Consider the following 16,191-nt stretch of genomic DNA (forward strand, 5'->3'; position numbering starts at 1 on the left):
CAGATCTCCCGATGTCCCTGCTCTAAAATGTTGTGTTTGTGTGCTTCCCCCTCTCTCCCCATCTTGTCTACGGCTCCCCTTATTATATACTTTGTGTGTCTGTCTGATTTTTTTTGTGTGATAAATGTTAGCTCTTTCACGAGCCTCGATCCTGTGTACAAAAAAATAAAATAATTAAGGAACAACCCTCCTTCGACTTTTCTCGAGGTGGTAAACACAGATGCCCTCGTTGTCTACATATCCCTGAGGGCAGGAACTTTAAACATTTAAACATGTCATTCCATCATCCAACAGGGACAAAGCTCAACACTATTGTCCTGTGGTGAATGAGATTTTAAAAAATATCCTTTTGCTCCTTCTATGCCAAGAAGCAAATTAGGGAAGAGAACAACTATGTGACGGAACGACGTGTCCTTGAAAAATGGAATCAGCCAGATGGTTTGCCCAGGCCTGGCCAGGGTGACCATGTCAAACCAACAAGGGATTGGTCAGCTGCAGAATTGAAACTGCTGTACCTGCAAATTCCCAACAAAGCTGAGTGGGGTTTGAAAATTAAGAAGAATAACCATAAGAGACTTGCACTTCAGTACAAAACGAAAAGCTCATCAATTGCTTACTTCAAAACCACAAAGTGTATCATCAAACCGAGTAACATGCAACAGAGGCCAAAACACAGAAAAGATGGGTCACCAAAGCAACTGATCCCCAGATGCTCATCATCAAATCAATCATCAGGGAATCGTTTGAGGTGTGCTCATAATTAGGACGTCGTCGACAACACGACAAATATGTTGCATGAGAAGGCATGGACAAGCACGATGAAAAGCTTGGGAAAAAATTCCAAGAATCTACCATCCTGCAACCCTCCATCATGAACGCTCTCACAAAACAGCCACTGAATACAAGACGTGGCGGCAGTTGTTTTACCGAGGCGGCGCCGTCACCTTTTTGAACGGCGCAGCATGCTGCCGGTGGACAATGGCATTGACAGGCCAGAAAGCAGCGTCCACAGTGGCTCCTCAGACATCGTCAAGGTCAAACAGATCCACGGGCGGCATGTCTCGACGAAGCAGGTGAGGCAGAAGAAAAGGAATCCGTTGCAACAAAAGTGGCAGGAAGCGAGCAAACCGACAGAACAGATGCAGCAGCAGCAGGGAGAGAGAGGCGGAGATGCGCTGCAGTGCGCAGGGAAGTAGATGCGAGCACCGCTCCTCCTACAATGGGCCCAAGCATAGTGCTCTGCCTTGGATCTCTCCTCCCACACCTGAAGCAACTCACCCTCTCCTTCTTCCCTCGCTTGTCTCTCTTTCATAGTCTCCTCCCCATCCCTTTCCCTCTTAGCAACCCTCCACCTTCTCCCCATTTTCCATCACCTCCATCTCTCCCATGCACCTCTTTCTCCAAAATTCCCAATTTCTATATGACAACAGCTGGTGGATAGGGAAAATGCTGCCGATTGTGAAACTCACTTTCTCACATATGAACCATTCTCTTCGAAGATGACTCTCCTATTAGCAAACTGTGAGCTATCAAATTACATTGCTGCAGCCTCAATCCCTCCCTCTTCCTCCCTCCCCCATCTCTCTCTTTTCCTCATTGTATATGGCACCTCGATGAATATATCGCCTGGGCACACATAAAGAAGGAAGCAAAGGTTCGAGTTCCCTGCAGTTTCCGATTGTACGGACACGACTGTAAGCTGACATGTCAAAACATCAAGTACAGTTATATTATCCATGGGGAACCCCTACAACCAGGGGCCACACCAGTGTAAAGACACAGAGTTTATAGGATGGCAGTAAACGCAGGGGTTTTCGTGCAGAAAGTAGTGAATGCATGTAATAATGGTCGCCAAGGAAACGTATCGGCAGCAGAAACATTAGATAGGTGTAAACCGAAATTAGATAGTTAATCCAGAAGCATTGGGAATAAATACATACTCACAGCTCACCTTCACTCCTTTATCCCGCTTTTCTCTCACATGTGCAACCAACTTCCCAAGTCTGTTCAGTCCCATTCTTCCCTCCAGGGTTTCAGGACAGCTGTTCCCCACTACCCCCAGGTCATCCGCATCCACTCTCAAGACCTCTTCGACCCCAAATTACCCCATTACCAAACACTCCCCTTTCTCAAGTTATTGTGATCCCCAACTATTCTCTTCCCAATGCCCCAACCCTGTAGATTTAATGAATGTGGTGTTGATGCAACAATAGGCATCATGGGCTAGTGGATACCTCCTGTGTTCAAGTTGTGTGTTTTTCGTTGGTTGGGATCTCCAAATGCGGGTGCAGAAGGTGGAAGGGAGCTTTGATCATATATACAAAAGGTTTACACCCATGTCTGTCTGTGAGCAGGATATCTCAATGTATTATGGACACATTCGGACGGAACTCGGTGGACAGTTTGGGTTTATGACCATGTCTACTTTATTCCATTTTAGTGAAGATGCGGATCCAGATAGGAGAATTGTTAAAGTGATTTTTCACCATTGAGAGATGGGGCCAAAAACGGTACATAGCAGGATATCTCAAAACATTGTGGATGGTGGATTGTGGATGACAAAACTAGGTCGGTGAGTTGGTTATGTGACAAGAACAAGCCGATTAGATTTTGGTTAAGATCCAGCCTATCAGTGGGATACAAATTGTAAACTGTTCAGCCTGGCGGAGGTATGTATGCACTCTTCCGAGTGCCATTCTAGTTCATCTTGTGCTTGTACAGATAATTATACTTAATTGAAAGATGACATATTGTGACCTCACTGAAGGTTTGATCACTGAAAGACCTGAGTTGACGTCACTCAGCTCTGTGTCATGCAACCTTGGGCTGAGCACATTTCATTGTCCCTGTTATTAAAGGAATGCAAAAATCCCACAAAATATGAAAGTCTGTTCAGGCATGAAAGTGGGGAAGCTTTGATGGATGCATGCAGAACTCTTTAAAGGATTGAAAAGAAAAATTCATGGAAAGGGATGGATATAATGAGATATTGCACAAACGGAAGAAAGGCAACAACAGTAGAGATAGCATAGCTCTTAAGTTTGAAAAAAAGTGGTGTGCTCAGTCAACTCGAGCAATCATTTAATGTGCAACAAACTATCTACATAATACATGTGCAAAGGGATTAGTGGGAGGATACAATTGGGTGGGGGATACTTAGAGGGAAGAAAATGCAACATAGAGCGGTATCACAAAGGAGAGCGAAGCGAAGGAAAAGAAGGATTCGGTAATCAAAAGTTAGGATATTTTTCTCTACGTTATATAAGTAAATGATTATAACTACAAAGGATCCGGTGCAGGTGTCGCAGAGGATAATAACGGGATATTAAACATCCACATTGCATCTCGTACAGATGGTTTCGCATCCGCTTTAAAGGACAGGGTGTTTCAGGATGCAACAACTTGCACTGTGAGCTAGAAGGCCATTTTAATTGAATCCAGCTCAAAGCATGGTGCAGAAAAAAGAAAAGTTACGCATGAAAAAAAGTCACCAAATTGATTCTCGCACAACTTGCATAATGCATTTCAAAGTGATGAAAATTCAGAAATTGAGAAGATATAAATGATAAAAACTGTAATTTTTGTGCAGCTTAAGTACTTTGCCTCTTGACGCGTTTTGACTCATATGATCAGATGTCTGAGGAATAAGTTGCGAGTTAAAACTAACTAGCAGAAGCCCGTGATAAAAATACTACCACATAAAAAAGAAAAAAAAGGGAAGCATCTTATTATTGCCCTGTTGAAAGAGCTCAAAAAAGGGGAGGTTATATATTTTTAAAAATCAGAAGCGATTGAGGCAGTGGTCTGTTGTCTATACATCACCCAGGTTCAATTAATTTTTTGTCTGATTGAATTTTTTTTAAATTTTCCGTAGGCTTGGATTAATTTGAAGCAACTTTTTTAACAATTTTTTTTTCTCTCCAAGGAGCATTTCCATGTTTCAGGGTAGGACAGACAGACAGGCAGATTGCATTCATGGATTATATTATAGTAGACTAGCCAAAAGCACCTGGCGTTCTGACACAATTCTGCCACAATATCTCACCACTTCTGCCACAATATCTCACCACTTCTGCCACCAAAGCACTTCTGCCACAATATCTCACCATGGTTCTTTTTGAATGAATATACTACTATAATTCAGCTTTTACTCACGGCCATAGAACATTGACTACTATAATTCAGCTCAGCTTTTAATAGCGAAATTGGCCCAGCCCGGCCGAGGCGGCCTCAACCGGCCTCACCACCGAGCCTATAACCTTCCCGGGGCCCCTCCCGACATTTTTGGTTCTTTTTGAATGAATTTACTACTATAATTCAGCTTTTATTCGCGGCCGTAGAAGATTGACTACTATAATTCAGCTCAGCTTTTAATTGCCAAATGGGCCCAGCCCAGCCGAGGCGGCCTCGACCGGCCTCACCACCGAGCCTATAACCTTCCCGGGGCACGTCCCAACATTTTTTGTTCCAGAGGTTTCCTCCTATCTTTCACCGTTCAGGAGATTAGCGCGTGCAGACAAATAAACAAACAAAAACTTTCTTTTTTATATACGTATATTATAGTAGATGATAAACCTGAATATTAAATTTTACAATGATAGTTCCAAAGTATCATGTATAAACATCACACATGGTAAAAAGATCAGCATGCCTACAAAATAGTGCTGTTTGTTTTTAAGAAAAATAATAAAATTTTAATTTTCTTTCAAATGCACATGAAAGAAACCTCCTAGCACAGGCCCAATTTTCCATTTACCATGTTATCAAGGCAATTTTATACAACCATCATGGTCGGGGTATCAACTTGAAAAAAAAAGAAAAGACTTCACCAGATTAAAGTTTGGGAGAGATAATGATATCATCGTGTGCTTCCATTGGTGGAATGTGTTAATATGGCGTGTATAAGATTTACCAAAGTTTTGGGATAAGTAATTGTCGGATGTCCGGCAGTGAAATTGGATGCCAACTTAGCTTCCATCGGACTGTTATCTACAGATTGGTCTGCAACCATCAACAAACTAATGATAGAGACAGGCATCAATCGTCACGACCCAGGATGTCTTCTACCAGGAAATGCAGCTTTGACCAGGCTTGCCAGATGTATTACTTCTGCCACAAGTACAAAGTGATGTGTCTTGAATGGAGTACCCCTCGGTGGTTATCCGCAATAACTATCTGGAACGGACTTTGTGCTGCAGGTTACAAAGTCAGAAGACCAATAAGATGCCCTCTTCTCACCCTAACATAAAGCATCCTGCTGGGTATGGTGCCATGCATGTGAACACCTGAAATCTCGCATCTTGGAAGAAGATAATTTGGTGCAATAAGACCGACGGTAGACAATGAGAGACAAGAAAAAGAGATGGTCGATTTCTCCTGCACGTGACTGATGGCAGAACTCGCTTTTGGCAGCAAACTAACACAGCCTATAAATACACCCAATAACATTGTGGAGTCCATCCCGCTTGGTGGCGGATACGTTGTGATATGACGCTGCTTGGAAAAAAGGACGATTGCAAACATGACCTTGTCACTGTACTGGGTAACCTAACAGGCACAAAGTACCGTAGACACATTTCGATTCAGGTTGTTGTTCCATATCTTGAGAAACACCCACTTCTCACTAGACCTGTATTCTTGGATGGCAATGTCAGACGCAACAGTCATCATGTAGATACCAACTTACTGCGAAACAATTACGCCATCACAACACTGCCCCGACCAGCAAGGAGTCATGAGTTGCATCTCATAGAGCATGTTTGGGATATCCTTTTGTATAATAATAATAATAATAATAAAGGAGTCTGATATAGCCCCATCAAGCAGAGTAAACGACCCTCATGGCGCTTTACATTATCATGCGAACGCACACACACCGCACACACATACACAAACATACACACACACAGACACACCTTCACTCTTGCCCTATTCCTCTCCCTCCCCATTCAAAACCCACAGATGTGTACTCCCCCTCCTCCTCCACTCCATCCCCCGCACATGTACACAGACAAACTCTCGATCTCTGTCCCACCTCAAACCAAAGGGAAAACAGGACTTAGACTTTGAAAGACTTGTGAAACAGATAGGTTTGGAGGGAGGTTTAAATGCAGGGAGAGTCAACATGTCGAACAGAGGAAGGCAAGTCATTCCAGAGCAGAGGTGCAGCAAAGGAAAAGGATTTCTCGCCAAACGACTTAGTGCTGGTGCGCGGCGGCTCTAAGGTCATAGAGTCGTCGCTTGAACGAAGCCGTCGCCGAGGTTCATAGAGAGTGAGAAAATCGGAGAGATAGTGAGGTCCCGTTCCACACAATGATTTATAACATAGTGTGCAAATTTTGTATTGCACACGAGCAGAGACAGGCAGCCAGTGTAAAGATTCAAGAAGCGGAGTAACATGGTCAGACTTCTTCGCCTTACAGACAAGACGAGCGGCAGAGTTTTGAACCTTTTGTAACTTATTCAAGAGAAACTGAGGGCAGCCAGCATACAAAGAATTACAATAGTCTAGCCTTGAGAGGACAAGGGCACAGACCAGAGTTAGAGCAGCTTGAGGAGTAAGAAAGTGGCAAATGGATGCGATCTTTCGCAGCTGAAAGTATGCTGAGTTGCAAGTTTGAAGTACTTGCTTGGAAAATGTCATGTTACAGACGAAAACCACACCAAGGTTCATGGCCGACGAAACAAAGTTTACATCGGTTTCACCAACATGAATAGTGGTAGGAACTGAACATTGTAGAGGACATCTGTGCGATCTTACAATCATAGACTCTGTTTTAGCATCGTTCAGCTGAAGTTTGTTTTGGGTCATCCACGCCTTCACGTCGGCAATACAGCCTTTTAACACTTCAACAGTGGGCACGATTTGTTGAATCGTGCTTCCTTTGTACAGCTGATTGTCGTCCGCAAAGGCGTGGTGATCAACTGAATGTCTGGCAACAAGATCAAATAGAGGCTGAGTGTACAAAAGAAAGAGGATAGGTCCCAGGACTGAGCCCTTGGGAACGCCAAAGGAAAGCGGAGAAGGGGCTGATTTCTGGCCATTGACAACAACTGTTTGCACTCTATCAGTAAGATAGGACATCAGCCAAGAAAGGGGAGTACCAGTTATACCAAATGTGATTTCAAGACGATGAATTAAGACACTATGGTCAATCGTGTCAAAGGCGGCAGACAAGTCCAAAAGAGCAAGAACGGAAACCTTACCACAGTCAAGAGAGGTCAGAAGATCATTGGTTATTCTTAGGAGCGGTCTCGGTGCTGGTCTATATGCTGACTGGCGAGAATTGAAAAGATTATTTGAAACTACATGGTCATTCATCTGTGATAGCACAATTCTTTCTGTGATCTTTGACAGGAAAGACAGGTTGGAGATAGGACGGTAATTTTTCATGTCGTTAAGGTCAAGGGTGGGCTTTTTAAGAAGTGGTTTAACAAGAGCTTGCTTAAAGAGAAGCGGAAATGAACCCGTAGTCAGAGAATCATTGATAACTGCAGTAATAAATGGGAGGAGGGTGTCCAAACACTCAATAAACAAATCGGTGGGAAGGGGGTCAAGATCACATGTTTTTGTGTTTGACTTGAGGATTGTACATTTGACAATTTCCTCAGTAACAGGAGTAAACGAACTAAGAGGTCGTCCGTGAAAGCAGTGTTCAGCATCATCGAAGGAAAGGAGTGACTGCTTGTCAAGATTGTTTCTTATTGACTGAATTTTATTGTGAAAGAAATGCAGGAAGCATTGGGGTAGTTCGTTTTGAGGAAATACAGTGGGAAGAACTGATTTATTTTTGGTGGCAAACAGGCGGTTGGTAATGCTGAACAGTTGCTTGCAGGAGGAGCTCCTAGTAATCCAATCAGAAATATGACATTTTTGCTTTCAGAATGATTTTTATGACGAGTCTTTTAGCTATGTTATACAACTGTTTATGGACTGTGAGGCCAGTCTTCAGCCACTGTCTCTCGGCACGTCATCGTTCCTTTTTGGCAGCCCTGACTTCGTTGCTGACTGCGCTGAACCATGGAGTACTCCTGCGTCTGGGAACGGCGCGCCGTGTCGCTGGAGCATGACAGTCCAACGCTGTGCGGAGGCAACAGTCGAGGTCTTCTGCAGTGACATAGGAACGGCCAGAGAGACGGGTGTGAAGGTCCTCTTTAAAGGTGGAACGGTCGATGGCACGAATGTTGCGGGCAGTGATGAAGGTGGGCTAAAGACGAGGAACAGCAATACTCAGGTGGCTGGTGACACAGAAGTGGTCCGAGGTGATAGCACAGGTCACTGACGTGGACTGCACCAACTGATCATCGCATCTGTGCACTAACCAATCCAGGATGTGTCCTTTAACGTGTGTAGGTTGGGAGACAGACTGAGACAGACTAAAAGTAGAAAGGAGGTCAATGATCTTTGAAGTGAGAGGATGTTGTGGTTGGTCGTAGTGGACGTTGAAATCTCCAAGAATCAAGACGAAACCAGGAAGAGTATTGCAGTGGTCGAGCAGATTAGGAAGCTGGGTCACGAACATAGAGTCAGTAAACTTGTTTTTCCGGTTAGGTAGAGGTCGGTAGAGGCAGAAGAAATGAGGAGTGTTTTCTGACAGAGTGAAGGTGACATGGGCTAGCTCGTAGGATGAATGGTTGAACGAAAAAGTCGTGGTGAAGGAGACAAAGGGAGAGAAGTTGTCTCTGTAAATAACAGCCACGCTCCCACCCCTAGAGGAGCGAGGAAATGACTGCAGGGTGTATCCAAGTGGGATGAGATCAGCACATCTCGCTTCGTCGCCACTTGGTCGGAGCCAAGTTTCGGTCAGAAAAAACACGTCGATATCGTTATCTTGAATAAAAGAGGTAATTTTGGTTCGCTTGTCAGGACTACTTACAGACTGAGCGTTGAATAAGGTGAGATACAGGTCAGAACGGTGTTGTTTTGGTGCTGTGTATGTTCTACAGGGATAGATGAGGTTATTGAAGTTGACAGGGGACACTTTTTCGCAGGAATTATTAAAATGTGGGCCGGGCCGTCGCTGGTCGCGAAGAGAAATCACAATCGGTATTTTTCTCTGCTTTCTCCTCCCGCCTCGCTTTGTGCGTTTTCTCGGGAGACCAACGCCGATTTCAAGTTCTCTGAGGCCTGACAAGAGTCCAGGAGTCAATCGAGTGGTGTTGTTTAAAGACAAAAGTTTTTGCCGAGTGTAGCGAATAGGCCTCGGGATAGAGGAGTTAGAGCGGATAGTCGAGCTCGGTACATGCAGCGGTGCGTGCAGAGGTGGGGTGAGCGGTGGGGTGAGCGGTGGGACGAGCGGTGGGACGAGCGATGGGGCAAGCGGTGGGACGAGCGATGGGGCAGGCGAATGGACGTGCGGTGGGACGAGCGATGGGGCGAGCGATGGGGCGAGCGGTGGGACGAGCGATGGGACGAGCGGTGGGACGAGCGATGGGACGAGCGATGGGACGAGCGATGGGACGAGCGATGGGGCGAGCGATGGGGCGAGCGATGGGGCGAGCGATGGGGCGAGCGATGGGGCGAGCGATGGGGCGAGCGATGGGGCGAGCGGTGGGACGAGCGGTGGGACGAGCGATGGGGCGAGCGGTGGGGCGAGCGGTGGGACGAGCGGTGGGACAAGCGATGGGGCGGGCGATGGGACGAGCGGTGGGACGAGCGGTGGGACGAGCGGTGGGACGAGCGGTGGGACGAGCGATGGGGCGAGCGATGGGGCGAGCGATGGGGCGAGCGATGGGGCGAGCGATGGGGCGAGCGATGGGGCGAGCGATGGGGCGAGCGATGGGGCGAGCGATGGGGCGAGCGATGGGGCGAGCGATGGGACGAGCGGTGGGACGAGCGATGGGACGAGCGGTGGGACGAGCGATGGGGCGAGCAGTGGGACGAGCGACGGGGCAGGCGATGGGGCGGGCGATGGGGCAGGCGATGGGGCGGGCGATGGGCCAGGCGATGGGCCAGGCGATGGGACGAGCGGTGGGACTAGCGATTGGGCGACATTTACATACATTTAAGAAAATGGATTCTCTGTGTAGACTCTTAAATAATCAAAATAAAGACCAATTACTGCACTGTAGTCCCAAGAAGGAAGCCGGACATTTACAATACATACATACACAAACACTATATATATGTATGTATGTATGTATGTATGTATGTATATATATATATATGTATATTATATATATATATATATATATATATATATATATATATATATTAAGGTGGGCTTCAAAAAAGCAAAATGCAGATTTTCTCCGGGACATGGTCTATTTTTGTTCCTTTTGGTGTCAAAGGAAACCACACCAAATTTGAATGGAATCCAATAATATTTAGGGGTGCCACATCAGTGATGAATTTTCCCCCATGCAAAAATAGGAATTCCCATTTTTTGGGCTGTATATACACAAAATAAATACATAATTATATATATACATTAAATATAATATTAAAAATAAATATATAGTAAATATACATTAAATAATAAATATACATAAATACACATTATACATTATATATATATACAATATATTATACATACAGTTTTGAGACTTCCTATGATCACTATCTGGGCAATTTTCATGCATGTTTTGTACAGGTTCCCGGGGTCAGGGGTACGCTTTTTTAGTGTGTAATATGTAGGCCTAACTTATTGACTGTGGCTCTTTTGTAGAGAGTGACCCTGTATAGTAAGAATTAACAGGATTTTACCCACATTCTTGCTTATTTTGCAGATATGGCATGTGCTAGTACCAGTGTTTCATTGAAAACTCGGGCTCAGGATAATGTGTATCTCATTGGGTCCACTTCTGGAGATGCCATCAAAGGTGCCAAGCTCCCGACTGTGCATCAATCTCTTGTCCTGTTTTTCCATCACCTGAAGAAGGAGAATCGCACTGCCCGGGAGAGTGCAACCCTCACCATTGAAGAGGTTGTGAAGTTCTGGGAAAAAGCTCACCTACCTACAACGACGAAGCAGCACTGCATCCATCGTTTGGAGAGGCTATATGAAGAATGGAGGAGCCTCCAAAAAGGTGCAAAGCGGGGTGGTGCGACCCAAGAGAAAAAGGAAGCATCCTTCAAGGCCTCCTTGGAGAAGACGTTTGATCTTAGGCATGCAGATTCGGAGGCCATAATCACCAACCCCGAGGACAGGAAGTTTCTTCACGATCAATTCTCAGAGAGGAAGGCTTCAATGGGATCTGTAGACACTGTGATAGAAGCAAAAACGTTCTTGTGTGTTTGAAAGATCAGCAGCCACGAGATGATTATCGTGAACTCCTAGAACTGACTGTCATCTACATGGGAGGAATCCCACCTCGTGGAATCCGGATCATGGCTCCAGGAGCAATGCACAGAGCCAGATGGATGGCAAAAGCACTATATTCACTACAGGTGTTCATGTTTCGGTCAGAGTTCCACTTGACACTTCGAGAGGCGAGAGAACTCCGAGCCTTCAACATTTTTGTCTGCCTTGTGTATGTACAGGCTTGGTTTCGGGCTCCACAAGCTATTGAGGCTCCCCTGAATGACATTAACCTCTTCAAGAAGTTGGAAAAGTTTGAACAAATCAATCAGAAGATGGCTCAGGCAGCCTTGAAGGCACATGGCCGCCACACGTGGTACATGAGCCCAGTACTAGTGGCATTTGCATTCTTTGACACCAGAATTGACAAAGAAAGCAAGATCAATATGATTGTGCCAGGAAGCACTATCTCTCCTCACTCAAGAATGAACTCTCAAACCTGTCTCCTTCCTCCAAATCCTGGTGGCGTCTGGTCAAATCCGTTTCTGGTGTTTGTTCCCCCTCCATCCCCTCCCTTACCTCAAATGGCCACACAGTTGACATCGCACGTGACAAAGCCGAATGCCTCAACTCTGTGTTCGCCTCGAAATCCTTAGTCCCAAACCCATCTCTCTCTGTTCCCACCTTTCCCAGTCGAACCCAAATGCTCCTGGACTCTGTGTCCTTCTCTCCTGACAAGGTGGAGGAGTTTTTGTCAAACCTCGACTCTGATTCTGCAACTGGACCAGACGGCATCAGCCCACGGGTCCTAAAATCCTGCTCTGCCGCTCTATCTCACCCTCTCTCTGTTCTTTTCACCCTATCTTTTGCTCAAGGTCATCTGCCAGCATCCTGGAAATCAGCTAACATTACCGCTTAACACAAAAAAGGTGCAAAAACAGATCCTTGCAACTACAGACCAATCAGCCTGCTCCCAATAATCAGCAAAGTCATGGAATCCATCATTGCTTCGGATATGAAATCTTTCCTCTTCTCCAATGGCTTGATCTCTGATCATCAATTTGGTTTCAGACCAGGTCACTCTACTCTGGACATGCTGCTTCTGCTGTCTCAACAATGGATGGAGGTCCTGAATGCCAAACAGGAAATCAGAGCTGTCTCCCTTGACATATCAAGGGCCTTTGATACGGTCTGGCACCCAGCTCTGCTCACCAAACTCTCCTCCTATGGTATCCATGGAAATCTCCATGCATGGCTTGCGGACTTCCTCTCTGGTCGTAGTCAACGTGTGGCCCTGAATGGATTTCTCTCATCTCCCCTTCCTGTTCAGGCTGGAGTTCCCCAAGGAAGTGTGCTGGGCCCTGTGCTTTTTCTGGTCTTTATCAATGATCTCTCTGACTCTCTGGAAAATCCTCTCTATCTCTTTGCTGATGACTCCACTCTCTGCCGCTCCATTCCTCTTCCCTCAGATAGGCAGTCTGCAGCCTCCTCACTCTCTGAAGACCTGGACAAAATCACAGACTGGTCAAACAAGTGGAACATGTCTTTCAATCCTGCCAAATCTCACTCTCTTACTATGTCTCTCCGAAAAGATCGACTGGACAACCCTCCCATCTACTTTCTCAACAATCCTCTCCAAGAAGTTCTGTCACTCAAGCTTTTGGGTCTCACTATCTGCCATGATCTTTCTTGGGAAAACCACATTTCCAAGCTGGCCTCCAAAGCCAGTCGCCGACTGGGCATCCTCCGTCGTGCGAAGTCCTTCCTCGGCACACCTGAGCTCCTCACCACATACAAGGCTTTCATCCGCAGCTCAATGGAATACTTTTCTCCCCTATGGGCTGGTGCTCCTGCCTCACACCTGGCTCGGCTTCACGCTGTTGAATCCAAAGCTTTCAAAATCATTGGAATCTCCCGCGATGAAGCTATCTCTGAGGGCCTTTCACTCACTCACCGCAGGCAGGTAGGTGGTCTTTCTGTCTTCTACCGACTCCTCTCCGGCCTTGCTCCCCCAGCTCTCTCCGTGCTCTGTCCCCCAAATATTCCTACTGGTCGCACAAGATCTGCCAGCAACCCTCTGATGGTTAAACTGCCGAAATCTCGGCTCTCTGCTCACCTTCACTCTTTCATTCCTCTTTTCTCCCGCCTGTGGAACAAACTCCCACACTCCCTTCAATCCCTCTCCTCCCTCCAGGTCTTTAAAACAGCTGTTCACCACCATCTCTTATCTTCCCCCATCCATAACCTTGATCTTTTCTACCCCCACTAATTCACCCCAGATCCACCTTGTTTGAAATTCCAACTTATTTCCTGGAAATCCTGGCAGTGTCCATATGTTTATACCTCTCCCACCCCCCCCCCCCCCTTCACATGCCTCCCCCCCAAAGCCCTCTCCCTCCCACAGATCTCTCGATGTCTCCATGTCTCTCGGTCCCTGCTCTCAAATGTTGTGTTTGTGTCCTTCCCCCTCTCTCCCCATCTTGTCTACCGCTCCCGATGTTATTTGTTTTATGTGTCTGTTTGTCTTTCTGTGTGATTAATTTTCGCTCTTTCACGAGCCTCGATCTTGTATACAAAAAAAAAAAAAAAAAAAAAAAAATTGAAGCATTGAAAAATGACGGTGAAAACCCCTCTCCAAAGAGACCAGCTATCAAACGAGGAACCGCCCTGTCAATCGCTGGCCTCATAACAAAACACACCAAGCATTTCTTCAGCATCCTAGGGACCCCAACTGATTGGATGGATAAGGATCCTGGTTCATGGGAGCAAGAAATCAGCTTTCAGGAAGCAAAGAAAGCCGCCAGTGGCTTAGTCGTGGTGAACGACAGGGCAGAAAGGGGTGTCGCATTGATACAAGACTACAATAAGCTCCTTACAAAGGATGAAGAGCAAAAGCAAGCTCTGCTCCAAGTTGTTGCTGCTCACAGGAAGATGTACCCCGATGCCAAGAAGGCAACAGTGGTGAAACAGGCCCAGAAATAGGAGTTACATTTCTCATTATATTTGGGTTTTTTAATATTATGTGATATGGTGTCTCTTCATTTTATGAACTGAACATTTGGATTGTTATCATTGAATTTGAGTTTTCATAGCAATATAGTGCTATTTGTGCAGCTATTGTAACTTGTGTTTGCTAGAATACAAAGAAAGTGAGTGGAGGGTGGATTTTCATAAAACAAACTTCTGGTTTTGCTTTCGATCCATATATATAAAAGTTTTGTAGACACCTTTAGTTTGAAGGCTGATGTGGCACCCCTAAATAAAATCAGATTGCTTTCATATTTGGTGTCTTTTCATTTTGGAACAAAAGGAACAACATAAAGCCATGTCCCAGTAAATATTTAAAAAAAATTATTTTGAGCACCACCCTAATATATATACAGCAATACCCCCGGCCTACGTCATTAATTGGTTCCATAAGCCCTGACGTAACTCGGTTTTTGACGTAAACCGGGCGTAATGCCTTAAAATGAAGACAAACACCGTAAAACTAGAGTAAACAACTGGAGGAGGCTGCGGCTTCGCCCTGAATCTTTGCCGCTCCCCGTCGGGAGTCCCTCCGTTGTTTTCTATTGGTCGGGTCTTCTCCTCGAACAGGGTGACCGGAACGGATGTGTCGACCGTGAGCTGGCTTGTGTGCCGAGTGGCTCCGCGGCCCGCTTCACCACGGCGTGCTTTACCCAACGTGTCCGAGCAGTTTCACTGGTGGTCGTGTCGTGTCGTCTGTGACGAACGAACGAGCTCAGGGTTCCGTGAACCCGGCCGCCCCAGGGATCGACGCTCGCCTCCTAGTCGTAGGCGTGCCCCGTCTTTCCTGGAGCGGCCGAAGTTGCTTGCTTCTTTTTTTTTGGACGATGCGATATACGCATAAACGACGACGTACAGGCAGGCATTTGCAAATCCATGCACATGTGCACATGAACACGTCGATCGGTTCGTCGATGCCGGATGCCGGCGAGCTGCCCGACGAGGTACCCTGGCTCGAGGCATGACACGGTCACGGTCGTCTGAGCCGGCATCGTCGTCATGTTTCGCCGTTGCCATGTTGCGTTGGTTGTTTTACACAGTAAAGGAATAATCACAAAAATAACAGTGAAAGGCAAAGCAAGCACGTGATGACCACAGCACAGGACAAAATGCATATGGCGTCGCCTTTGTTTTGAATGAGAACCAGCAGCTACGTGTACGAATACGTACATTTAAAAAATATTTTAATGTGCTTTTTATTGTATTTTAAATTGTTTTTTTAGCTTCTTTTATTGTTAATTTTTATGTACTATTTTATTTATTTTAAATATTTTTTTTTCACGTCCTCCTATTATGATGTCGGACTGACGTAAAGTCGCACAAAATGACGTTCGCTGAACTGAAATTTACTCTAGAAGAGTGGCGTAAAGTCGGATTTGACGTAGGTCGAAATGGCGTAAAACAGGGTATTGCTGTATATATATATATATATATATATATATATATATATATATATATATATATATATATATAAAACACAGTTTGTGTGTGTGTGTGTGTGTGTGTGTGTGTGTGTGTGTGTGTGTGTGTGTGTAATGTTACCGATAGACTCCTAAACGGAGAGGCTTACGTGCTTGATATTTGACATAGACATGGCCATTGAGCGTGGGACGAACATGGCCGAACTCAAAATATTTGACGATCCATATTTTTTATTCATATTTACCTCAGCGCATTTCAGCGAAGTACCCGCTAATCTCAGCCGGTTCCAGAGCAGCTCGCTGATTCGCTCAGAGCGATCACGTGATGTTCCATTCCCGCCGCCAGACTGATTCGCTCAGAGCGATCACGTGATGTTCCATCCCGTCACACGTCACTTCACCTTTTATGCGATCGTGTTTTGTATCGATTTTGTGCGATATGAATTAAATGTCTTTGAAACAGCTGTGAAACGTCTTTCCACAACCCTTCCGTAACCGATTGG

At 45.6% G+C, this 16,191-nt stretch overlaps 1 protein-coding gene across 19 annotated transcripts in view; it reads right to left on the bottom strand.

The window, feature by feature from the left end:
* The window catches only part of LOC137422533 (microtubule-associated serine/threonine-protein kinase 3), a 498,013-nt gene that overhangs the window by 210,823 nt on the left and 270,999 nt on the right, over positions 1-16,191 (bottom strand). The window contains exon 1 of one of the 19 annotated variants that reach the window (XM_078770483.1): positions 945-1,226. The exons of the other annotated variants lie outside the window; for them this stretch is intronic. Coding sequence (XP_078626609.1) covers positions 945-1,027 — 83 coding nt within the window. The 5' untranslated portion in view covers positions 1,028-1,226. Of the gene's footprint in view, positions 1-944; positions 1,227-16,191 lie in introns of those variants that run through there. 19 annotated transcript variants of the gene reach the window in all.

The sequence above is a fragment of the Myxine glutinosa genome, chromosome 1, assembly GCF_964187855.1.
Source record: "Myxine glutinosa chromosome 1, kmMyxGlut1.1, whole genome shotgun sequence".
Taxonomy (NCBI): domain Eukaryota; kingdom Metazoa; phylum Chordata; class Myxini; order Myxiniformes; family Myxinidae; genus Myxine; species Myxine glutinosa.